General features: G+C 42.9%; 1 protein-coding gene across 1 annotated transcript in view; it reads right to left on the reverse strand.

The window, feature by feature from the left end:
- Window positions 1-21,966: 21,966 nt before the first annotated feature.
- Window positions 21,967-26,912, reverse strand: part of TTC8 (tetratricopeptide repeat domain 8) — a 56,929-nt gene continuing 51,983 nt past the window's right edge. Inside the window, exons 13-14 of the mRNA XM_084792991.1 lie at window positions 25,026-25,109; window positions 21,967-22,887 (exon numbers count right to left, since the gene is read on the reverse strand). Coding sequence (XP_084649117.1) covers window positions 22,771-22,887; window positions 25,026-25,109 — 201 coding nt within the window. The 3' untranslated portion in view covers window positions 21,967-22,770. The remainder of the gene's footprint in view (window positions 22,888-25,025; window positions 25,110-26,912) is intronic.

The raw sequence follows: 26,912 nt of genomic DNA on the forward strand, positions 1-26,912 counted from the left end.
TTATTTGAGGATTTCATTTCTGCAAGGATAAGGATAATTTAGTAGGGTAAGTTAGTCAGGAAGCAGGTGTCTGTAGAAGGAACCCACGAGAGTGGGCGGTACACATTTATTACAGACTTCTCAACCTTGCTTTGGATAATAACTTACTGTCACTGTATTTATTAATCTAGTTAATATGAATCTCAGCGATGCTTTCATGCAAGCCTGATAGAAAGCAGAGCGAGCCTTATAATTCTGTGTCTCAATCTTTGTGACCTTTCTTTGATTGGAATTCACGTTTGAAGCCACGGCTCATTTCGCTCCAACCTTTTCATCTAACCTTTAGTCATTTTGGAGAGAGCCCTTCCCTCACCCCCGGGACCTTTCTAAAGGAAATTCTTAATAGAATTTCTATTCTACTGTTACAGTTCAGATTGTTATGGCTGTACCTGGGAGTCTGCAGGAGCTTCCGAACTATCTATCTTCAATATTTTCTTTATTCTTACTCCTCACAAACCCATTATTTCTGTAAAACTAAGAGAACGCTAAGTGCCAAAGGGAGTAAGCCAAACAATTGCAATCCACAATTTGTTAGGGGAAAAAAAAAATCACTCTGATCTTTTTATTCGGTGGTAAAGAGATAGGATAGAGATATTCCCCAGCATCCAGGGGAATACAGAACTTGTTTGGAGGGCTCTTATTTTTATTTTGCAGCCCCAACTTCCTCTTCTTCTTCTTCTTCTTCTTTTTTTTTTTCGAGACAAGGTTTCTCTGTGTAGCCTTGCCTGTCCTGGATTCACTTTGTAGACCAGGCTGTCCTCGAACTCACCGCGCTCCGCCTGCCTCTCCCTCCCGAGTGCTGGGATGAAAGGCGTGTGCCACCCGCCCAGCTTCCTCTTCTTCCCTTTTAAATTGAAGATGAATGATATGCAGGAGTGATGCGGAAATGGGACACCTCCCAGCTACCCGTAGTTATACCTCAGGATTAGTCATGAAGTAGAAACCCTGCAGTCAGTTGGCGGCCAGCTCTACCAATCACGCTGAGTCCTACAATGTGAAATCATTGGGTGGAGTTGAAAGAAACCCCGAGGAAAGGTGGATCCAGGGCAGCCTTCGTTTCCACTCCCGTTCCTCCCTTGATGGGACAAGAACTGTGGTTGAAGCTAGTTTGACGGCATGGGAGAGAAATGATCTGTCTGCCTATTGTTTTGCCTTTGTTTTTTTTTTTTCTATTCCTTCCATAGACGACTAGAGTAAATTCGGTCAAGCCTCTCCTAGGAGAAAGGGCAAGGTCGCTCCTTGATTTGGCCTCTGTTTGAGCTGGACCCAGGCCATCCCACTCAGACCAACACTGGATGTTGATTTTACTCCTAAACTTCCTGCACCTGCATCCTGAAGGGCCCATGTACGGCCACAAGGTCCTTGGCCTTGGCCCACAAGGACAGAGGCAGCTCCTGGGAAGCAGAGGCTGCCCGTGGCTGAGACGATAGGGAAGGAAGGGAAAGGGGGCACATCCAAGAGGGTGATACTGGTGGATGGAACCTCCCTGTCCCCTTGGCACCCACTCACTCTCCTGGGCTTTCCTTCCATTTGGCGCCACTGTGGGCTCCTACTTTCCTAATTGTAGTTTATAAAGACCAATTTTGCAATGAGTTGGCATATAAATTGAGCCTGCACCTTTTTTTTTTTTTTTTCACTGCAGTTTGGTTTTTAATAGCTTGATTAGGGAAGACATCCAACTCGGGAAAATTGCTTTGTTTCAAGGAGGCATTTAGGGCAACAGAAGAAAACAATCTTTATAATGTAGCATACTTAAAGGAGATTCGGCTACCGTGTAGCAATTAAAAAATTCAAACCAGATAGAGTGGGCTTAATAATGTGGATCAGGGGTCCCCAGGTCCTCCCCGCTTATGGTGAGCGCGCCTTCCTTCTCACTCTGAGCTGGTGATTTTTCGTCACTGAAACAAACGAAGCAGTTAGAAAAAGAATGCCTCCTGATCTCCACCATATCCTCCAGGGAGCAGGAAGCCGGTGGGTGTATTCTGTTTTCCAGCTGAAAACTATATACAGAGCTGACTATCTAAAGCCAAAGCCAGCCTTAAGATGCCTTCCATCTTCTCGACTGCGATGGGCCTATTCCCAGTGTACCTTCACATCTCTCTCTTCTAAACATCCTTTGAACAACTCAGTTCCTTCCCCTTTTCTACTGTAGTTCTCAAGATGACTAGAGATGGTGCTGGGGACATGTTGTAGGAGAGACCTTTCCTGAGAGATGAAACACACCCTTAGCTACTCACCCCAGAAAGGAACCAGCCCATGAATCCCATTTTCTCCTTATGTGTCTATAGTCATGATATTGTTTGTGCAAATCATCAATATATGAGTTTATAAGGGACAAAATTCAGCTTAAAACACATTTTGCCACCTACTCTACTCCACCCACACTGGCTCCACTGTGGTCCCTTAAACATCCCAAACTTTGTCTCCTTGGGTCTTGACTTGCCGTCTTCTTTATCTTGACCTCTTTACCCTAGACATATTTTTTGCAATTTTTAAAATTATATTTCTTTTTTAAATATACATTTATATTATTACACATAAATAAAACTACATACAGCAAGAAGAACCACAAAACAATCAGGAATTATATAAATGTTACATTCATGGTGGAGCATCATCTTCAGCCTTTGGGCCCAATATATCTGACAGACAGTTTGTGAGGCAGGAACTATTGAGGACTTGCTTAACCTGTCTTGGAAGAGTTTGGCCATGGACTCTGTGTACACCCAAGCTTCCCCGTTTTTAGGTAGAATTCTGTCTGTGGCAGAAATGAGGACTTTGGCCCAGTGGCTGGGCAGAATCCATACAATGGAAAAAAAGATAGCATCTTCAACAAATGGTGCTGGTCTAACTGGATGGCTACAGGTAAAAAAAGGCAAATAGACCCATATTTATCACCATGCACAAAACTAAAGTCCAAGTGGATTAAAGACCTCAACATAAAACCTGATACACTAAATCTGTTAGAAGAAAAAGTACGGAAGAGCCTGGAACTCATTGGCACAGAAGACTACTTCCTGAACAGAACACCAATAGCTCAGGCTCTAAGATCAACAATTAATAAATGGGACCTCATGAAACTGAAAAGCTTATGTAAGGCAAAGGAAACAGTCAACAAAACAAAACAACAGCCTACAGACTGGGAGAAGATCATCACCAAACCTACATCAGACAAAGGACTAATATCCAAAATATATAAAGAAGAACTCAAGAAATTAAACACCACCAAACCAAATATCCCAATTTAAAAATGGGGTACAGAGCTAAACAGAGAATTCTCAACAGAGGAATATTGAATGGCTGAGAAACACTTGAAGAAATGTTCAACATCCCTAGTCATCAGGTAAATGCAAATCAAAATGACTCTGAGATTTTATCTTACACCTATCCAAATGGCTAAGATAAAAAATTCAAGTGACAGCATATGCTGGTGAGGATGTAGAGAAAGGGGAACACTCCTCCATTGCTGGTGGGAATGCAAACTTATACAACCACTTTGGAAATTAATATTGTACTATCTCGGGAAATTGGGAATAGGGCTACCTCCACTCCTTGGAGTATACCCAAAAGATGCTCCACCACACAACAAGGATATTTGCACAACTATGTTTACAGCAGCCTTGTTCAAAATAGCCAGAATATGGAAACAACCTAGATGTCCCTCAACCGATGAGTGAATAAAGAAACTGTGGTTCATTTACACAATGGAATACTATTCAACATTCTAAAACGAGGAAATCTTGAAATTTGCGGGCAAATGGAACTGGAGACAATCATCGTAAATAAGGTAACCCAGACCCAGAAAGGCATGAATGGCATATTCTCACTCATAAGTGGATATTAGTCACTTAATACAAGATAACCACATTAAAATAAAGAGACTGATGCACCGACCAAGGTCCATGTATGATGTGGACCTAGACCCTCTGCTCAGATGTGGTAGATAGGCAGCACAGACTCCTTTTGGGTCCCACAATATGGGGAGTATGGACTACCATAGATATTTTAGCAGCTTACTCTCCCCTGACCTTCATGTGGGATAATTCTTAAAGCCATAGACTTTGGAGTCGCACTATCTTGTATATACCAACTGGATATGACCTTGGACAAGGAATTCTATAACTCTGTGCTTTGATTTTCTTGCCATGAAGTGGAAGCAATAATGGCATTTCCCTTAGGCAATTAGTGCGAGTATTAATACCTCACATGCACAAAGCACAGACTCCGGCACTAAGAGATATTCAAGTCAGGGTTGGGATTATGGTTGCCATAGCTGCCTAATATTTTTTAATGATTTATTTTGGTCTTTTAAAAAATTTGTTCACTTTACATCCAATTGTATCCCAGTCCCATCCCCCCTCCCACATCCCCCACTCGCAGTCCACAAAAAGAGGAAGCCCTCTTCCCCTAATATCTGACCTCAGCCTATCAAGTCTCATGTGGACTGTCCTTATGCTCTTTTTCTGTGACTTGGCAAGGCCGCTCCACCAGGAGAAAGTGAGCCACGAGTGGGTACCCTAATATCTTATTTAACCAAAGGGATATTGTGCCTAGCAACATCCCCGAGCTTTGGTTACTGGAGAGTCAGTGAGATAATTAGATGTGGACAAGATCGGAGCAGCCGATGAATAGAAAGCAGAACTCAAAATGTCACCTGATTAGGGAGGTTGTCCCTTGCCACTAAAATATCTCAAACACACACACGCATACACAGAGAGAGAGAGAGAGAGACAGAGTGACACAGACACACAGAGAGAGACAGAGAGACAGAGAGACACAGAGACACAGAGAGAGAGAGAGAGACACAGAGAGACAGAGAGACACAGAGACACAGAGACACACACAGAGAGAGAGAGAGAGAGAGAGAGACAGAGACAGAGAGACAGAGACAGAGAGAGAGTCTGACTTTTCTATTCTGGTGTTTCCATTTACTACTCCTCATGTGTGAATACGTGTTTGTTTACGGTCTGCCTTTATTATAAATTGTTGTGTAACAACAAGCCGCACCAAGGCTGGAATGTTGCCTCTTTTATCTTTAAAGGCTAAGAGGGGCTGTGGAGTCTAGCTCAAAGAAACGGTAGGTGTATAGATGTACGGTTCTGCAACCAGACTTCCATGGACCCGTCTCTGTGGAGGGGCAAGCACTGTACTTGAAAAACAGAGAAAGGTCACCAGCAGCAATCAGCTTTCTGCAAAGGTGTGTGTAAGCAGTTTCTTTTGAAGTAGTTTCCTGAGAGATAAAGGATTCTGCCCCCGCCCCCCCCCCCCCCCCCCGCCACCCCTTGCAGGGAAGTTTACTAAAATTCAGGAAGTAAACAACTGAATAGCTTTGGAAAGTTCCTGAAACTCACCAGATATACCAGGCCCTTCTTTCCCCTGTGCAAATACAAATAGTAAGGACTGCTGAGAGACACCTCCCCCCCCTCGGACTAGCTATGCTGTCTGGAAGGGGAAGAGGCCAACTGAACTAAAAAAGACATAGAGATCGGCCAAATTACCTAAAAAAAGATACTCCAAACTGCTGAGCTGCTTGCTGAGTACACTGCGGGCTTCCAGCTTTAATGGGCCATCATCCACACGTAGGTGGGCTTTGGTAATGCAGCTATCTTTGAGTCATTTCTGCTCCTGTAAGTAACCCCTTACCCATACTCCTGTAAGCAACTTGTCTGTCTGGTTTGAATGAAAATGGTCCCCATAAGCCCATAGAGAGTGGCACTATTAGGAGGTGTGGCTTTGTTGGAGGAAGTGTGTCACTGGGGGGCGGGCTTTGAGGTCTCAGAAGCTCCAGCCAGGCCCAGTGTCACTCTCTCTTCCTTCTGTGCCAATCCAGATTTAGAACTTTTGGCTACCCCTCCAGGGCCATGTCTGCCTATGTGCTGCTATGCCTCCCACCATGGCAATAATGGATTAAACCACTGAACTGTGAGCCAGCCTCAATTCAATGTTTTCCTCTATAAGAGTTGCCATGGTCATGGCTTCTCTTCACATCAATAGAAGCCCTAAGACACAACCCTAATCAAACTCATGGATTCTACAAGCTGGAATTTGGTGGTGTCCTTACTTTGGTCTGTTGTCAGCCACCCCCATCTGGAATGAATAGGGGTTTGTTCCTATCTCTTAAGGAATAGTATCACACAACAAATAGAGACAGACCTATCTAGAATACAGCAGTGGGGTGATATGAGGGGACAGTGCCAATTTAGTAACATCCCCAGGGTATAGTCATGGACATGCTCTCTTGGAGGTGACTTAACATTGTGATAGCTCACAGAGATGCCTGGTGGCAGTAGTGATATGTTATGGGGCCAGACCCACAGCTCAGACAGCCTCAGTAGCTAGTTGCTCCAGCCATCTTTTGTGGCCCTGGCTCCTTTAGGATGGTGGTGGGAGCATCCTGGATGGGAGGTACAGCTGTGTTGTGACAGTGCTGAGCTTCTAGGGGGTGCCTTGCTCATTAGCAGCAGTGCTGATGGGGAAGCCACCAGGGAGAAGGCTTAAACTACCTCAGCTTGCGAGGTGTTTTAGAGTTTTCTTTGCCTATAAGGCCGAAGCTTTGTCCTTTACACACACACACACACACACACACACACACACACACACACACACACGCATGCACATGTGCGCAAAAGCTCTTTGTGGCTTCTTTTTGACATCCCCAAGTGGCCAGCATCACCCCTCCTTCATATTAGTGTCATTACTAAATAAAACAAGGGATATTTGAACATGAACACTGTGTGGGTGGCCTATACCACATGGACATCTCACTAAAGAGTGGTTCTCAGTATCTCAACACACCACTTAACACACAAGTTAAAGTGCCCACATTTTTTGTGTGTGTGTGTGAAAAGTTCCATCTAGGATTGCTAGACACTCCCCAATAGCAGACTCACAGTACCAGAGAACAGTGTTGTTGTTGCTTTTTTTTTTTTTTTTTTTTTTTAAATAACCAGCTGTCACGGACATCCCTGAAACCTACGGGAGCGACGGCAGAGTCTCAGGAACCTGGAGACCTGGTAACTATGGAGGAGCAAGAGACAGAGCGAGAACGGTTCTGTTCATAGAATCCTCATGTGGCCTGAGAAGACTTGGGTCAAACACTGCTGGGCTTCTTCTGTGGTCCTCGGGCACAGCCCGCCTTGGTATGCTCACCACAGGGCAGCAAGGGGGGGAAGTCTGAACATGCCACCGGTTTCTGTGGGTAAGAAACACTCAGCTGAGGCTGGAGATGGGAAGAATGTGGACGCTACTTTTCTGCCTCCTCAGGGGTTAGACTATGCTGCGTTTTCTGCATTCTGGAAAATGTCGCTCCTCCTTTCCTCCCTGCCTTTATCATCTGTCCCCCGCCCCCATGCCACCTGCCTTTAAAACCATGTGGTGACCCACTTCCTACCCTAGCCTTCCCTCTGCCTGAAGACCTACAGCAACCCCTGCCTGCTGACTCACAACCTTGACTAATGCAAATGAGTATCTTCCACTTGTAGGCTACTTCATGGTTTTTAAAAAGCTTTTGAATTGTCTCATTTAAATTTTATAACAATTCTGAATGGCTGACAAGGCAGAGGCCATTAAGATCTTTTTTTCTTTTCTTTTCTTTTTAATATGGAAGAAAACCAGACTAAAAAGAGCTTGAGAGCTGGTCTTGCTTTTTCTGCTAAACAGTGGGAATGTGTCTATGCCTCAGTTCATCATCTGTAGCATGAAAAGACTGAACTAAAATGACCAGTTTTCAAATAGTTTCTTTCTTTTTTTTTTCACTGTAGACTACAAATGAAATATATTCTATATAATTTCCTAACAGAACTGCATGTCCATAAAACACTAGAGACATAGTTTCAGAAAAGTTATCCCTAAGAAACACAGCATTCTAATTTTTAAAATTTTATTAGATTTATTTTTTAAGTTGCTCTTGGTGATCCACCACAGTGGTTTCAGGGTCTAATTATTCAAGCAAAGCAACATCAATTTCCCAAGCTTCAGTTTCTCCATCTATGAAATGGGAGCAACAGGGTCTGGTGGGATGGCTCAGCAGGTTGTGTTTCTTGCCACAGTGGAAAATAAGAGCTAGTTCTACACAGATAGGGAAGAAGGCTCCAGATACAAGCCAGCCAGGATTTAACCACACGCATTTTCCTCCAAAATGGCCTACTTCCTGGCTATCACCCAAAAGCCTTTGGGTGAGCTTTCTCAGGTGGGAATTTTTCATTTCCTTACAATAACCAATCAGCTTCTTGTTTTCACTTAAACAGACCAATCAGTCAAACCAGAGAGAGAGAGAGAAACCTATCCCACGCTCTACCTAACAGAATATAAAAGCCAAGGCTCACCAAGATGGTGCGTCGATGCAGGCTCTGAATTGCTTCTCGACATGGGGAGTCTGTTTCTCTCCACTACGTGGAACATTCATTTTGTTTTGTTGTCTGCCTTTTTTTTTTTTAGACTTGATTTTATGTGTATGAGTGTTTTGTCTACATGTGTGTCTCAGTGCTACGTGCATGCAGTGCCTTCAGAGGCCAGAAGAAGCTGTTGGATCTCCCAGGACTGGAGTGAAAGATGTTTGTGAGCCGCCCTGTGGGTAGGTGCAGGGAATCGAATCCAGGTCCTTTGGAAATGTAGGCAGCGCTCGTAACTGCTGAGCCATCTCTCCAACCCTTGTTACCTTAGTTTTTAGTATATCTGGATGGCATGCAAACTCCTCCTTTTCCATTTACTTAGAGGTGTTGCTATGGAACTGAGAAAAGACCCCCAGGCTGCATCACCACAAGCTTGATGATATGAGCCTGATCTCTGGGAGGAAAAGGTCAATTCCCTCAATTTATCCTCTGACTTATGCATATGTACCAAGGTGTGTGTGTGTGTGTGTGTGTGTGTGTACATCATTGATAGTACTTCTTTTTTATCTATGGGGGCACGCCCTTATCACGTGCCCCACCTCCAGCCCTGTGAATGCCGGAAACCACAGATGGTACTGAATTCTTACGGACTTACCCATCACTATGGTGGTAACTTTTGTAATATGAGAAAAGGAACAAAAATAGCACAAATTTTATTTTCCCTCTTCACAACTTCAAGGATAGAAGGTTTATTACTATAGTTCTTGGCAGCCTCTGCCCACAATTTTTTTCTCTGCTTCTGAGGCTGAGACCCTTCACCTTTTCTCTTAGAGGAAGGCCCTTTACGGCTTCTCTCTGGCATCTGACACACCAGTGCCACTCCCCTTGCAAGGTGGTACCGTTGTTAAGTAAAAGAAGAGTTCCTTACGCATGAGCACTGTGCCAGTAGCTTGCACTGTCTGGATCCAGGAACAAGGGTGGTTCTTGTCCCAGTTGGGATGGCATATGAGATTTCCTTACATGACTTTAAACAATACACAATTTAAGATATGCAGTTTTTTCTATCCTTGCAATTTTCCAATTAATATTTTCAGATTTCAGTTGGCCACAGATAACTGTAATCTCAGAAAATGGAGCCCCCCAAAAGAGAGCCAGGGGACTATGACATAAGGTTGTGCTAGAATTAAATCTAATTCTATCTCTGGGCTTAGCTCCGAGTTGATGCTAAGTTTTCCCCCTGTGACCTAATAGATGACTCTAGACCCTGGCCAGTAGTAAATCACATTATAAATGAACACACAAATATTTTAGGGTGGTGGAGGATTAAAGGGGTCATAATACCAGAATTCTAGCTCTGCTGGTTACTTCAACCTTCCTCTGTGGGTGCCAGAAATCAATGCAGGAACACCCATGTGGCACCTATATGCCTTGGGGGACCAAGAAAAACAGCTTACACAGGGAAAAAGTTCTAATACCTCAGTGTGGCCGGATATGAGTGAGGGAGTCACCTTATTTTAAGTGCCCTCAAGCAGACACATACTAAATGTTCATATGATTATACATGTGGCAGATCTGTGAAGGACAAGAGGTGCTATGATGAGAACTGGACCAAGTATGCAACCACATAGGGCAATGCCAAGGCTGGCAGAATGACGGTATGCCCTTGATGAGGCCACTCCGGCACAAGCACATCTGCCTTTGATGAAGCAACCCTTGTGCCTCCTCTAGAGTACATTAGCACTAAGGCAGAGCACCATAACCCATCATTGCATGGATGGCTACTGACAAACGCACAGGATGTAGCTGAGCTTTAACTCAAGTCATAGGAGGTCCCCAGAGACAAGAGCTAGCCTGATACATAGCAATTACGAGACAAGTGACTTTAGAACTTAGAAGATAACATTATTTAGGCAGCAGAAGGGGTACCTAACTGGTACATCATATGATGGGATATGTCTTCCAGAATTTAATAGAGTTTGTATCATCTGAATCTAATTGTGAGGTCATTTGCAAAATCAAGTTACTACACAGCATCTTTGAAAATGACTCATGTTCCTAGGACGTTAGCACAAATGGTCATCTGCATCATCCCTGAAGGGTGTTCTGTATGTCATGAAACAAAGCTCGTGGAAGACCTGTCACATGGTATAAGACCTGGGCTAGTGATGGCTGCCTGCAGTGGTAGAGAAAAGAGATGTAGCAAAATTGTTACCCAAGCAGGCAGAGGAGGCTGCAAGTTCTACCCTGGAATCTGACTGCAACTGTCTAACCTGTTTCTGTTAAACCAAAACCAGAGGTCACTGTTTAGAGATACCCCAAGGCCAAACAGCTACAGCCAAAGAACTCAAACTCAGGTCATTGTGATGTCCCCCAGATGCTCAAATCACAAACACAAACATTGACTTTACATTCTTGTTGGCATGGTTACTCTCTTATACTTTAGATTCTTTTGATGCTTAAGAAAAACTTCTTCCAACCTAATTTGAAGTCTTTTGGATTGTGATCCATACATTTTATTGCATGACGGTTCCCTTTAAAAATTAAATCCGATCTGGCTTTGCCTCTGTCATCTTATTTCTACCCCCATAGTTCATGCAAACACACATGCAAATGAGTGCGTGCACTTGCTCACATACACTCCTATCTGGCCTTGTTTCTCTTTGCCCCAGTCAATTCCAGCCACTCTGACCTGTGGTGGTCCTTGGAGCATACAAAACATGTTCTAATTAGCCCACCCCCGCCGTGTTTTAATGTCTAGCCCCAAATGGTACTTTCCTCATAAGGTTTGTCCTATATTACCTAAAATTATAATTCATGGCTCATTTTTTTTTTTTAGTATGAATGTGTGTGCCTACTTCTTACATCCTGGATCCTTACTAATTAGCACACAATCTAGTGCTAGTCTTTCTCACTTGCAACCATAGAAGCCCACATCATCACAAGGATTTTCATATGTTATATCTGGCACACGGCAGTTCTCAGCCTGTGGGTTGCAACCCCTTTGGGGGTCACATATTAGATATCCTGCACAGCAGATATTTATATTATGATTCAAAACAGTAACAAAATTACAGTTACGAAGTAGCAGCAAAACAATTTAATGGTTGGGGATCAGCACAACACGAGGAACTGTATTGGAAGGGAGCAGCGTTAGGAAGACTGAGGACCACTGTGCTACAGTATCCTCCTTGCCAGATGATCAGTATTGTTTGGTCAGCACTAGCTGTCAACTTGATGCAAACATAGAGTACTCTAGTAAGAGGGAACTCCAGCTAAAGAATAGCCTCAATTAGATTGGCATATCAGTGGAACATTTTCTCACTTGCTTATTTATGTAGAAGGACCCAGCCCACTATGGGCAGTGCCATTCCTAGGCAGGTGAGCCCATATAAGAAAGCAAACTGAATACACACCATAGAGAGCAAGCCAGTAAACAGCATTTTCCCATGGTCTCTGCTTCCGAGTTCCTGCCTCCGAGTTCCTACTCTAGATTCCTTCCTTGATAGACTGAAGCCAAAATAAACCCTTTCCACCCCAAGTTGGCTTTGGTCAGTGTTTTATCACACCAACAAGAAGCAAACTTCTAGAAAAGATGCCCAGTAAACAGTTTATGACTCTAAGCCTCCAGGCAATAGAAAGCATAGACTGTGGGCAAGATAGGAGAGCCCTGACAAGGGAGGTCATTAGCCTCCATACTAGAAGAATATTGGAGATGGAGAAAAGGAAGTGAGGGGAGCAGATTCTGCAGAGTTTTCTGGGGACCAGGATTCCTGCTCCATTGCCAGAACATGAAGCCTCCAGCAGAGGATGTATGTGAGGTGCATCCACTGCACCCAGAGGACCAAAATCAAGGTTTCTATCAGGTGCATAGCCTGAGAAAGAGCAAAACCACCCAGAGAGGCACAGAATTGAAGATGAGTGCTCCTGAACCCCTCATCCATCCATGCCTAGCTGTTGATGGACGCATTCTTGTGCAGACCTAGTACCTGTTTCTGTGGATGCTGAGTTTATGGTTACAACAGCTGTGTCTTGTGTGGTAGGATGGCATTTCTAGCCCTTCCATTAACCATCTGGCTCTTACACTGTTTCTGTGTGTGTGTGGGGGGAGTCCCATCCTAATGGTAGATTCAGGAAAAGGGGGGAGGAAAAGATTTGCTTTCAGTTATGTATCCAATAGTGATCCTATCGGACTCCAGTAGAAAGTTTCACTCCAACAGTCACGCAGATGACCCTGGATAAACTAAATGGAGCCTAAAACAAAATCAAAAGTCATGAATATGGGGAAAAGATAGGTTCATAGGTGGATATTCATAAGGATATGAGGGAGATAAGAGATGGTAGTGAGTGGGGGAGTGAGTAACCAGAATGAATTATATATGTGTATATAAATGCCAGAAAACTAACTTAATCAAAATATCCCATGTTAAAAAAAAAAAAAAAAGGGATGGTTCCCCTGACTGAAGAAGGGAGGGTCTGGGGTAATCTGGGTGAACAGGTTGTCTCCCTTTGAAACCTTGTGATTGTGCTCCACAGAGCTGTTGGAAGAAAGGTTAAAATCAAGTTAGGTAAGCATATAGTTATGTCTCTCCTCTGCCAGACTCCAAAGATAACCACTAATATTTTCAGGAATGAAATTAATTTTAAAGACATGTTGGTCATGTGCCTGGCTGAAAGTCCAGCTTTGCCCCCTGGAGCCTGGGATAAGCATTTAGTGTCCTCTGCTGACCTTGCATGTGTTTCTGTAGGGAAATTAGAGATGCATTAAGTGGCTGCACACAGCAGAATAATTGCCATGGCAACCGGAGGCCCATCACCTGAGCTTTCTTCCAAACTGATTTATCAAGAGTGAATTGCAGATGGTCTCATGAAATGGAAGATGGAAAAATTCACATTCTCTCTCTCTCTCTTTCCTCCTTTCTCATGGTTTGGTATCTGGGTTCTAAAAGTAGCTCTCTCATGTCTCCTTTTTCTAAAATTATTCTAAATATGTATTTTTTTTCCTTCTCAGAGTTGCTGTCTGACTCATGGAGCCTGTGCTTGATGAGGTGAGGGACTAGGATAAAGTCAGCACACAGCAGTTCCCTTGGGGGTCAACCCACATGTCTTACATTGGCACGGCTGGCAGAATGACGGTGTGCCCTTGACAAGGCCACTGCGGGACAAGCACATCTCAGCTCTGTTAAAGGGGCTCCATGACCTTGTCAACTCACTGTCTCAAATGAGCTATGACCAAGATTAAAAGAGTTGTCATGTCAGGCTGCTTCTGGACTTGAGGTTGCATGAATGAATAAACAACGTCTTTCTGACCACAGCTTTACAGAGGTTTGTTTTCCCTTGAATCCATCATTTGATAGAGAAAACAGTAAACATGAACTGACCTGGAATATGGTTCATATGATGGGTTCTTTGGTTGCTATGGTGATTACTCAGCTATTACTTGATGGCTCTTCTGTAAACAGTTCCAACACATGAATAAACATAAAAGACCAACTATGAGTGTAGAAAAAAAATATTTATTCCCGAGAGCCTCTCTCTTGTTCTCTCCTCCCTCCCTCCCTCCCCGATTCTGTGTGCTGTTTGATTTTTGTTTTAAAGCAGGTCTCGTTACATAGCTCAGACTAGCCTTAAACCCAAAATCTTGCCTTATCCCCCAAGTACTGAGATTGTTAGCAAGCACCATTGCGTTCTAGACAAATAGCCCTCCCAGCCACACTGAGAAACAGCTCACTCCAAGGATTTCCCCATAAGTAAATGAAATGCCATAAGCTTCAACAGGTTTGTTGAATTGTTTATGGGTAGCAACTGTGTCTGGGGAGGACAACTTGGCGGCAGTGGTGTCTGGTGTCTTCTACCTACCCAGGGTTTGTACCCCTCAGGCTACTTGTATACCCTCAGATTTCTCCTGTTTCCCCTGTGTCACAAGCAGCTAGGAAGCCTGTGGGTCAGTGATGCAAAACCAGCAAACCCTGATTATCAAATCTCTCACAGGCAGGAAAAAGTTAAATCCAGACCATTTCATTTTCAGTAAACTTGGAATAACGATTTTAGGGAGAAGACTTCCATTCCCCCATGAATGTTAAGTGCAGTCTCCTAGCTCAGTCCTGAAATTGTATAAGAAATGGATTTTTTACATCTTCTAGTTTTCTCTAAGAAGCAATATAGGTTTTATGAAAAGTTTGCCTGAAGGGTATATGCATACGCATTTTGGGGTGGGAGACTTCAAATCATTAAATATATTGGTTCTATTGGGCTCTGGAAAAGTAGATGGGATTGAATTAACTATTGGACTTGAATTAAATCTATTTCCAATTATTCCCTGAGAAAGACAAGCTTATGGGTCAGTTATGTCTTATAGACAAAGTTACTGTTTCTAAAAGGCACAAATATTAAATCACAAAATTTTAGGCTTGAAGCTGCCTAACAGAGGCCCCATTCCTATTGCTACATTCACAGCTTCTGTAAGGTTCCCAAAACTGCTCAGGGCATTGCTGTCCCTGAAGTTTTATCACGCTGTCACACGGAATGCCTTCACTGGGGTTCAGCTCCCACTCAGCTCTGCTGTGTTTAGTTCATTGTTTTTAGCAGTTGGGTTCAACTTCTAAGTCCATCACAAGCTCTGCTTGGCTTTCGGTTTTATCATGTTTGGGGACGGCGGGGCGGGGAGGGGATGGCATGGAGGGTAGGAGGTGTGCATTAGATGAAGGGGATTGTTTAAAACAATGGTAAAATGTGCCCTCAACAGAAAGCTGTTTTTGAAAGAAATAATCAGAGGTGATTGTTGTGGTGGCGCTGAACTCAGTGTCGCCATAATGACTGCCATGTATCATTGTTCTTGTCCCCTATTTCTATATCCTGCCCCCCAAAGGTGCAAGTGTGCAATTATGCACAAACACAAGAGAAGTGAACTGTTAGGTTTTCCATTTTGGTTCTTAGCACTACACCTAAAAAGGCTAGCATAAATGCCGCACTGTTGTTGCCTGGCGACTCATTGACCTACTGTTCCTACTTGGACTCTTTCACTGCTTTTCATAGTTCTGCCTGCTTCCTGGTTTATTGATTTGTTCGGGCACAATCCCAAACCAGGAGGCAAAGGGCCTTGCCAAGGGTCCAAAATGGTACAGTCTGGGTGTCCTAGCCATGGTGTGCCCATGAGTAAAGCACTCAGGTGACAGGTGGCTGTGCACAAAGGGCATCTGGCATGGCTCAGAAAGCTGTTTCCCCAGGCCTGGGATGAAGTCTGAAAAGCCGTGTGTGTGTGTGTGTGTGTGTGTGTGTGTGTGTGTGTGTGTGTGTCTGTGTTTGTGTGTCTGTGTGTGTGTGTCTGTGTGTGTGTGTGTATGTGTGTGTGTCACACAAAACTCTTGGTTCAGGCTCTTCCCAGCTCCAAACACTGTGACTTCCATGAACATCCTCATTAATCCTTAAAATGGGGCCAAATGAATGGCGTCTACCAAGTGCTCTGTGGAGAGAGAGAAATCCTTGGGGTTCTGTGGACTTCTCTGAGCTCTGACAAAGGAATATACCTTTGAGGTGAATTATCACTGACTTGCCTTTCCCAGACAACTTACCTCCCCTGCTAATGTCCCTTTGCTTCGCAGCCATTGCTGCCTCCAAATTTTGAACCTATGTCATCATTGTCTGAAAGCTTGCACCCTAATTCAACATTAATTCTGCACCCCCCCCCCAACACACACATATGCAAGCCCTTATTCCCCCAGCAGGTCTTGTTATGTCCACATGGATTGAACAGAAAGATGGCTTCTGGGATGCAGAATATCCTTTCTCTAAGGCAGTGCGCTGGGACCTTTTTAATTCAGTCCCTCTTCTTGTGTTGACCTCAAGCTTAAAATTATTTTTGTTGCTACTTCATAACTGTAGTTTTGCTACTGCTATGAAGCATAATGCAAATCAATCTGATATGTGACACCTACCTCCCCACCTCGAAGGGGTCGTGACCCACAGAGTTGAGAACCACTGCTCGAAGGAGGGTTTGGTTTTCCCCCCCTCCTAAGCCCTTCAGAGCTTACCGCCATAATCATCAGTCCCTAAATGGCTCCCGCATCAAGCCTGCTCTGGGCAGAGCAGTATTCTTTCTATGCCATACGCAAAAGAGTTATTCTCTCAACACTACTTTAAAAGTGATGGGAGTGTCAGCCTTCCTGCAGAGAGACCATGCACTACTTCCCTGTGCACACCATCTCCTGCACTGGGTAAAGAGCATGCCCCAGTATTCACCTCCCCATGAAACTTCAGCGTATGACGTTATTTGGACATAGGGTCCCTGCAGATGTAATTAGTTAAGATGATGTTAAGTTGTACTAAGATGTACTCCATATATACGTCCATTTTCTGTTCCTATAACCAAATATCTATGATGAAAAAAAAAGATTGATTTATCTCATGAGTTTGGAGGTCACATTTCTTGGGCCTCTGGTGAGAGCAATGTGCCTGCCTCACAGCATGGCAGACTGCATCATGGTGGGCACACATGGTAAATGGAATGTCAAAGGGTCTTGAATAATATAGGGAAAGGGTATCAATATTAAATATAGCTTTCAACTGAGTATGCCCCCTACACATAATAAGAAAAGGCACTAATATGATACCAAAATAGGTTATTTAACTTCCAAGCAGGGGAGACTGATAGAAATGTTGTCTGACTCTTCCCCAGGGTTACAGTTACTTAACTCTGTATTGCAGCCCTAGCACACACAATCCTGTGACAGAATAAGACTAGTGATGTGCAGCCAGTGACTTAGCTGTCCTGGTCCCATTAGCTGTGGTCAGAGAGTAGGAACAGGGACATGATGAAAAAAGTATGGTCTAGATTTATGGCTTGTATTACCTCCCTATACATGCCTACTCCAGGATGCAGAATGATGCTCATATTCAATCCCCTGAATATCAATTGTCCCTGTATTAAAGCAGAGAAAAGATTTTAATTTTGAGTGGTATTTACATAGCGACCTTCAAAATCTCCAGATAAACTCCTAATTTCAAAAGGAGGAAAATTATTCTCTCTACCATCTATACACATACTCAAGGTATACACACACACACACACACACACACACACACACACACACACACACCCTCCACACAGCCTCAGAGGTGTCATCTGCCTGGCACCATGTGGGCAGCAATGGGTGTGGGAGCCAAGTCAGCGTAGAAAGTGTCTCCAAACACTTACTCATCCTCCCACCACCTTCCAAAAACATTGTGTTGAGTTTACAGCTTTGAAAATGTAATTAACACTTTTACTTATGGGAGAGTGGATCCTGAAGGGTTTTAGCAATACTAGAAACAGCCTCAAATCTCAATGAACCATGGCCTTACTCAACAGTATCCCAGGCTTAGCCACACTCTTCTGGACTCCCAGGAGCCTGAAGAGCCATGCAGGCTTAGGTCAAGCTTTCTTTGTTGTTATCATCACACCCACCCCACTCCAAGACTTAAATACAGTACTAAACAGGCGTGGTGAAAGCTTGGAAAAGCTATCTGAAGAATTATGGTCTGTCTTAGTCTGGGTTCTATTGCTGTGATAAAGACACCATGACCAAAAGCAAATTGAGGAGGAAAAGGTTCATTTCAGCTTACAGTTCCACATCACAGTCCATCGTGGAAGGAAAGCAGGGCAGGAGCTCAAGGCAGGAACCTGGAGACAGGAACTGAAGTACTAACCATGGAGGAATGTTGCTTACTGGCTTGTTCCTCCTGGCCCATCTGCCCACAAACAGTGGGCCCACCACAAACAGTGGGTAGGGCTTACGACATCAATCATTATTAAAGAAAATGGCTACAATTTTGGCTTCAGGCAATCTGATGGAGCCTTTTCTCAACTGAGGTCTCTTTCCCAAATACCTATACCCTGTAGCAAGCTGGGTACAAAACCAAACAAAACCAACCAACCAAAACCACCAGAACGGGTTCTACAACTTTCTGCTGTGATAACTTGATCCTGGAGGCTCTAGATTTGTCAAGAGTTGTGTCTTTACAAGCATGGTGTGCATGTAGAGGTGACAATGACAGATTCTGTCTTGTTCCTAGATCTCCTTCCTGTAAGCCTGTCACAACAGCTAGGGTCTTACATGGAAACATTAAAATCTTTTACTTGAAAGGAAAAAACAAAACTATCACAATTAGACCGTGGGCAGACGTAGTCATTAGGGAAAGAAACAGACTGGGCAAATTTTGGTAAGGGAACCAAAAGTGCTGCTGGGTACTGTCTGGGTAGGAATCTGGACCTTGGTTTTTAAGCAAAAGCTGATTCTCATGTGAGAGAACCAGCTGCAAGGTGCAACAAAGCCAACAAGACAGACAAAATCCAGGATTGCACAAAGTATAATTTATTGGACACTTGGGTTTAAAAAAAAAGGTGATGGTGGTGGCAGCAGAGGTGGCGGTGGCGGTGGTGGCAGCACACACTTTTAATCCCAGCACGCAGGAGGCAGGAGAGTCTCTGTAAGTTCAAGGCCAGCTTGGTCTAGAGAATGAGTTCCAGGACAGCCAGGGCTACACAGAGAAACCCCGTCTCAAAAAAAAAAAAAAAAAAAAAAAAAAAAAGATTGTTATGAGTAGCAAGACAAGTGAATTCTCACAAACTGGATCAGAAAAGGGGGCGGGGAGACAAAATGACCAGCCTCAGATTTCATCCAAGCCAGATGGAGCTGACTTATCTCCTATACACACTCCTGGTGCTGATAGATCTAGAATCTTAGTCATAAAACTCTGCAGACCACTCTATTTATAGATGCTGGGAAGCTTTGTGAGGAAAATTAGGCAGGCTCACTCATCATGGTCATGGTCTTTATGACTCAAGATGGCTACAGTCAGGTCAAGTTGAAGCCTCATACCTGTGCAAAGGGCAAAGGCAGATAGGCAAGCCATGGGGGCAGGGGGAGATCAGAACTTGTTTCTTCTGCTTACAACGGAAACATACGGACACCACTGGGAAAAACACCAGCTAAAATATTGGTTCCTGTTCCAGAACAGCTGCTATGTATGATGATGTGAGAAATATGTTTTATGTTAAAACAAATACAGATTTTCTTTTGGGTTAATTGCAAGATTCACATGGCTATTTTAAATAGAAAAAGCAGAAGGCTCTAGCTCGAAATTTCGTGCATACAGTGGAGTCGTTGAATGGTGACTTGGATGCCTCAGAATTTTTCCAGGTGTCCTCACCTGCTCCTACTTGTGAAGGTCACTGGAGACCTGAGAGAGATGCTTTTTAATGAGCTTCAAGGACATAACACTAGGAAGCCTTGTCACAACCAGAGAACAGTACTAAGACTATGAACTCTTTGCACTCAAAAACCTTGAGGGTGTTCCTCCTCTTGGAATTCTGTCAGGGACTATCAGATCAAAATAAGCCCACTCTAAGGTTAGGCGAGTCAGAATGAGGGATTGAGCAGCATAGTCTATTTCTATGGCAGACCATCAGCATCCTGTACTTCCTTTGCAAACTGATGCACATGCTTAAGTCAGTTCCTTCCAAGTAATTTATCTAAGGTATGGTCAGGGTCAGTATTATTGGATAAGATGGCTTCCAAGCACAGGTCTCCCTTTCCCTGGTTAGTTTAATAAGCCCAGCTTCAACTTGGGAACCATATAGATAACTAATAGCTTTGTGAAATTATATACACAGGTGCATAATACATATTGATCACTATTATGATGATCTCTCTACAAATATCTTACAAAGGTCCAAAAGATGGACTGGAGTGTTCTCTTTTAGGAACACTCTTTCATTGCTGGTGGAAATGCAAACTAGTACAACCACTTTGAAAATTTTCTGGCGCTATCTCAGAAAACTGGGAATAGGGCTTCCTCAAGACCCAGCTATTCCACTCCTTGGAATATACCCTGAAGATGCACCAGCACACAACAAGGACATATGCTCAACCATGTTCATAGCGGCCTTATTCATAATAGCCAGAACATGGAAACAGCCTAAGTGTCCCTCAGTAGAAGAATGGATAAAGAAATTGTGGTACATTACACTATGGAATACTGCTCAGCTATTAAAAACAAGGAATTCCCAAAATTTGTGGACAAATGGATTGAACTAGAAATGATCATAATGAATGAGTTAACCCAGAAGCAGAAAGACTCAAATGGTATATACTCACTTATAAGTAGACACTAGCCCAAGAGACACATCCCATGAAAGTCTTCACCTACCAGCAAAGTGGGATAGACGTGAGGACATCCTTTTGGGGCGCTAGATGAGAGAAGTATGGGAGAATGGGGAAATAGAAGGATCCAGAGGGTCCTAGAAACCTACAAGAAGAACATTATTATGGGGCAGATCTGGGCCCAGGGGTTCTTCACAAACTATGGCACCAACCAAGGACAATACGTGCAGTAAACATGGAACCCCTACCCAGATCTAGCCAAGGGACAGGTCATTCTCTACAGATGAGTGGAGAGTGTGGTCTGACTTTCACATGAACTCTGGTGCCCCATATTTGACCACATCCCTTTGATGGGAAGGCCTGGTGGCACTCAGAGGAAGGATAACAGGTCACCAAGAAGAGACTCGATACCCTATGAGCATATACAGGGGGAGGAGGTCCCCCTCAGTCACAGACATAGGGGAGGGGAATAGGGTGAAAGCGGGAGGGAAGGAGGAATGGGAGGATAGAAGGGATGGGATAACAACTGAGATGTAATATGAATGAATTAATAAATAAATTTTTAAAAATGAAGCCCTCCTTTAAGGAACCTGAGGCACGTGCTGGGCTGTATAGGAATCGTCTCATTGCAGTTGTATTGATAGGTAGTCTCTTTAACAGCTATAGGGACACTTAGGCTATGTCTACTTCTTCCTGAAGGGGCTTCAGCGGTGTCTTTTAAGGGATTCAGAGGTGAAAGTGGTTTTAGACACCATTTAGCAAAGTGGTTCTCAACACCAACACCTGTCAGAATGATCACAGCTCTACATATTACTTTGAATATTATAATAACCATGATTGGGGAGAAAGGGGCAACTTGGGGTAGTATTTCCTCTTTCCACAATTCTGAATGAGATAGAAAAGCATCGCACAACTAGTCACCCCACTTGTGTAGACAGACAACAATCTTGTTGAGAACACTATTTGTTGCAAGCTGTAATTAATGAGGTGCCAGCTGTGAGAGGCAGTGCTCCCTGCATCAGCTACAACTATCCAAGCAAAGTTCTTATGCTTTTAGGCAGATGGGAGAGAGAAAAGGGTGAAACAAAACAGAAATGTGGTCAGAATGATCTGATCAGTAACACATGCTATGTGGGTAAAATTGTATTTCATTATCTGACATACAGATTCCTTTTCACACTCTTCTTAGAAAACTTGATTTAAAATTTATATCCAACTTTGAATTCTTCCATTTGGCTTAATTGTTTTACATTTATAGCTTCTATCTCTGTCTCTGTCTCCGTCTGTCTGTCTCTGTCTGTCTGTCTGTCTGTCTGTGTGTGTGTGTGTGTGTGTGTGTGTGTGTGTGTGTGGAGATAAGTGAAACAAAAATTCATGAAAAGTGAAAAAGTTTTTTACATACTGGTTTATTTTAAAGTACAATGTATAATTATAAAATTTCTGATAAAAATATTTTAAAATACAAATTTTAAAGTTTTAATTAAAACACTCGTAATAAATACATACATTATTGCCATAAAAATAAAAATCTTAAAGCGGACTTCCAACCTTCTAAGTTTTTATGATAGCTAATGCTTGAATATTTTCTAAGTACACATTTGTAAAAACTGAGGTTTATTAAAACCTCTTTTATGCAACGTTATACAAATATCTACCATACAATGTGAGAAGAGGTTTCATCATCTTTTTAGAAATGCTTAAACCAGCTGGGCAGTAGTACCTGTCTGTAACCCAGCACTCAGGAAGCTGAAGTGGGGTTATAAGTTCAAGGCCAACTTAGACTACTATAGTAAGAGGCCTGTCTTAGTTACACACACACACACACACACACACACACACACACACACACACACCCCTAATTGAGTCAGCCTCAGAAAAACAAAATTGTGGCTTCTATATTTTATTTAAATACCTGAAATCATGTGCAAATAGATGACCTAAAGTGGCTATGAAACCAGCTAGGGGACAAAGGGAGCTAGTGGGAGGAGGAGAGTATGGTGGAAGTGCACCCGATACACTTGTTTGAAAATGTCTGTACCTAACAATAATTTTTTTAATTGATAAAGCAAAACTAGGAATTGCTTAAATCCTGTTTTTACAATATTACCTTATAAAACAACAAAGTTATGATAGGTTCTAGTTTATAGTCTTGTATGATACCTTATGAGGTCTGCATCACACTACGGATACAAATGTGCATGGCACATTTTCTCTCCTGTGCACTGACCCTTCCTTCGTGCAGACACATGTGGTCCAAGGACTGATCAGAGCATAGCAAAGTGTAGCTTCAACTGCTTGATTAGATGCTGTGTGTCCACGTGCTCGGGAAACGCCGCTTCAGACTTCTGAGCAGCAACGTAGCTTCTCTGAAGATCTCCAATCTGTGAGAAATACCAGATCATGAACCAGAATAAGATCTACGGGTTGAAAACCTGTGAGGGCTTCTTAAAGATAAACTACAGTTTAAAATTACCCCACCTAAATTAGAAACGAGGAAAATAAGTAATGTATGTTCCATTACTGTTGTGTAGTTATAAATCAGAAGCCTGTGTTTTCTCTGCCTGTCACTATATAGTACTGTAAGTTTAAGAGAGGATTTGCATGGCTAAAGACCCTGCTTAATGTAAGCAGAATAAATGCAACAACCAACAAAGACATTTTGATTAGCATAGCATCTCTTAGGCAAGGATATCAATAATGTTCAATGAACTCTGTTTATGTCCAGTTCCAAAGAAAAACAATCTACTTTCAATCATGTATGCACGTCTCAAAAGACAGAAAATGTTTAGTGTGTGCACACACACATACACACAAAAAAAAACCAGATGACTCAATTCTGATGGATTTTTAATAACATATTTTTGCATTTTAGATTGAAATGGTTTTCTTTGAAAATCATAACACTTCCAACATTATTGTTATTTTACAGTATTTTGCTGAACTACCTTATCGGAATTCTTTGAGCTAAGAATCATTAAAGTGCACTGATCTTTCTGTAAGAAAGTATCTGTGTAGTTAAACTAAGTGGCAGCATGGTGCAGTGGGAGATGAAAGGGCATCACAGGAGCTGGGATTCAGTATGGAATCCCGTACTGCCATGATGCTCTAGGGTGTGTCTTTGGCTGTTTTTTTCAAATTTATTTTCTATTATTTTTAATTATGTTTAGGTATGAGTACATGTGGCTATGTGTACGTGAGTGCAGGTGCAGTCAAAGCCAGAGGTGCAGAATCTCCTGGAGCTGGAGCTATAGGCAATTTTGAGCCACCTGATGTGGATGCTGGGAACCAAATCCTGACCTTTGGAAAACCAGCAAGTACTCTTAGCCTCTGGGCCATCCCGGAAGACCCCTGCCATCTAAGGCTGGTTCTTGCTGGTCTAGCTTTGAACTAATGACCCTCGTTCCTTAGCCCCTGGTGTTTAGGGTTTCACAGACTTGAGCCTCCACTCCCAGCTTCTACAGATACCTCATAACCTCTGTGTGCTAGCATCAGCCAGGTGGTGGTGGCACATGCATTTAATGCCAACACTTGGGAGGCAGAGGTAGGTGAATCTCTGTGAGTTCAAGGCCAGCCTGGTCTACAAAGTGAATCCAGGATAGTCAAGGCTACACACAGAGAAAGCCTATCTAAGGAGGGTGGGGAGGGAAGGGTGCAAGCATCATGAGGCAGAAGCTTCTCTCTGCTGCATTCACTGCTACATCTTATACGCTGACCACAGGGCCTAGTATGCAGAGATGCTCAGTAAAGAAACATCGCTGGGGTTCTGGAAGGAATTCAGGAAGATAGATAAAGTACCTCCAACAGGACCTGGTACTTAGCAACCTTCCCCAGACATGTGTGGATAGTTTTGTATTCATGCTATAAAAATATCATGTTGATGTCTTTAGTCAATAAAAACCTGTACTTGTATAACAAACATTTTGAACTGTTTTCTAATCCTCAGTACAGATCTGCCTTTCATGGTGAAAGTGCAGAGATACCCTGGCTTGTTTGTTTACGTCTTATTAAAAACAGCTCACTATTTCTGCTGGTTCCTGGATATGACTGATTAGCAGAGAATACTAATAGTTATCTTCCCTCATATTGCTTGTAACTAAACAGCATTCAGTACCATCCCTTAACTCCTAACGATCTTGAGAAAGGTGTGGTGAAAATACAATCTGCAGATAACATACAGGATTCCATTCTGGAAAAGTCAATTATAATCCTTTCTGAATCAGGAATTATCTAACAAGTGTTTCTTCAGTGATTAAATGTGGTATTTTAAAGCATAAGAGATTTCTTCTGCAATTTGTAGTGGTGGTGTAGTTAATACCCAGTGATAAAGTTTATTACATAATCTCCTGAAGTGAAGATATTTGTGATAAAAGTTTTTTAAAAGTCATTTCTTTCAGATTGAAAAAAATCAACCTTCTGTTCAGAAAGATAAGGTTTAAAATGTTGTATTCAATCTGTATTTTTTTAAATCAAGAAAGATCAAGAATGTGTCAGATGAGAAATTAATAAAGGAAAAAAATACCTTATCAGAGACTGTTGCAAAATTGAAATGTGGCTCATACATATGGGGGGCTAAAGACGATGCAGTTTGTAAGAGTGCTCGTGCCTGTGGGGAGAAAAGAAAACGCCACATATGAGTATATGTCAGCACTGTATCTGAGATTTCTTTAGGTTAAAACAAAAAATCTGGGGCTGGACCTTAAAATGATCCTGTGGGAAATTCAAATGACCTTCTTCAGGAAATACAATGACATAATAAAACAGAGCTTACTATGGATACAGGCAAAGTTGTGTCAGCAATATATACATCAAAAGAAGGAACACAAGAGCTGAAAACGTAGAGTAGACACAGGTTATTTGAGAACCATTGCCTCATAAAGTTTGCACTTCAGTAAAATATTCTACTAAAATGTAATCTTGAGGCTTAAAAAAAGTTTTCATGACTTAAGCTTTTTTATTGGTGATCAATAACAACTTAAAACCAATACATTTCAAATGGTGAGAGCAAGCATTTGTTATACTGTTGATCAGTTTGCTAAGTGAAAATATCAACAGTGACAAACTTCCTCTAAAGCACTGTCTTAGGGTTACTGTTGTTGTGATAAAACACCATAGCCAAAAGCAAGTTGGGGAGGAAAAGGTTTATTTGGCTCACACTTCCACATCATCTATTACTGCAGGAAGTCAGGACAGGGACTCAAAAAGGGTAGAAACCTGGAGACAGGAGCCAGTGCAGAGGCCATGGAGGGGTGCTGCTTACTGGCTTGCTCCCCATGGTTTGCTCAGCCTGGTTCTTTTTATAGAACCCAGGACCACCTGCCCAGGGATGGCCCCACCTATAATGGGCTGGGCCCTCCCCCATTAATCACTAAGAAAATGCCCCAAAGCTGGATCTTACAGAGACATTTTCTTACTTGAGGTTCTCTCCAGTGCCTTTAATCTTGGGTCAAGTTGACATAAAACTAGCTGGCACAAGTACTCGAAGCCTAGAAGTTAAGATTACATTTCACAGGACCATGTTTTGCAGAGACCATGGAGTAACAGGAGATGGTCATGTGTGCACCATAGGTCATATGAAGCCACCGGACAACCCTCCCCAAACTCTAAACTTGTATCCATGACCCTGAGGACAAATTCATTTATCTTTTTTTCTGAAATGAAAAAAAAAAAGAGAGAGAGAGAGAGAGAGAATACTAATTCATATAAGATGGCTGACAGTAGATTTTCCTAATAAAACAGGGTGAGTACGAAACTTTTAAACACATTTGAAGTCAGTGGATTGGTGAGATGGCTCAACAGGGACGGGCACCTGCTACCTGCTGATCTGAGCTTGATCCCCAGAACCCTCGTGGAAGAAAGGGAGGAGGGGGGAGAACTAGCTCCCACAAGTTGTCCTCTGACCGCTACATGTGTGCCATAGAATGTGTACATACTTGAGCATGTGTACACATACATACACACATGTACACACACGCTCACACATACACACACACACACACACAGACACACACACACACGGCCTCACAGTACTGAGATTACAGACACATGCTGCAATGGCTTTTTTTTTTTTAAAGATTTTATTTATTTGTTGTATATGAATGCTCTACCTGCATGTACACCTGTATGCCAGAAGAGGGCATTATATCACACTATAGTTGGTTGTCTACCATCTGGTTGCCGGGAGTTGAACTCAGGGCCTCTGGAAGAGCAGCTAGTGCTCTTAACCTCTGAGCCATCTCTCCAGGCCCTTGCAAAGGCTTTTTAAGTGAGTGCTGGGGTTCTGAACTCAGGCTCTCAAGCTTGCATGTAAGCACTTTCCTGATGGGCCGTCTGCCCGGCCCCTCCAGGAACACTGACTTAGACTTCTCGCATGCCAGGTGCCGTTGCTAGTGCTGAGAACGCAGAAGTT

Source organism: Acomys minous (genome assembly GCF_964271855.1).
Source record: "Acomys minous genome assembly, chromosome: 8".
NCBI lineage: Eukaryota > Metazoa > Chordata > Mammalia > Rodentia > Muridae > Acomys > Acomys minous.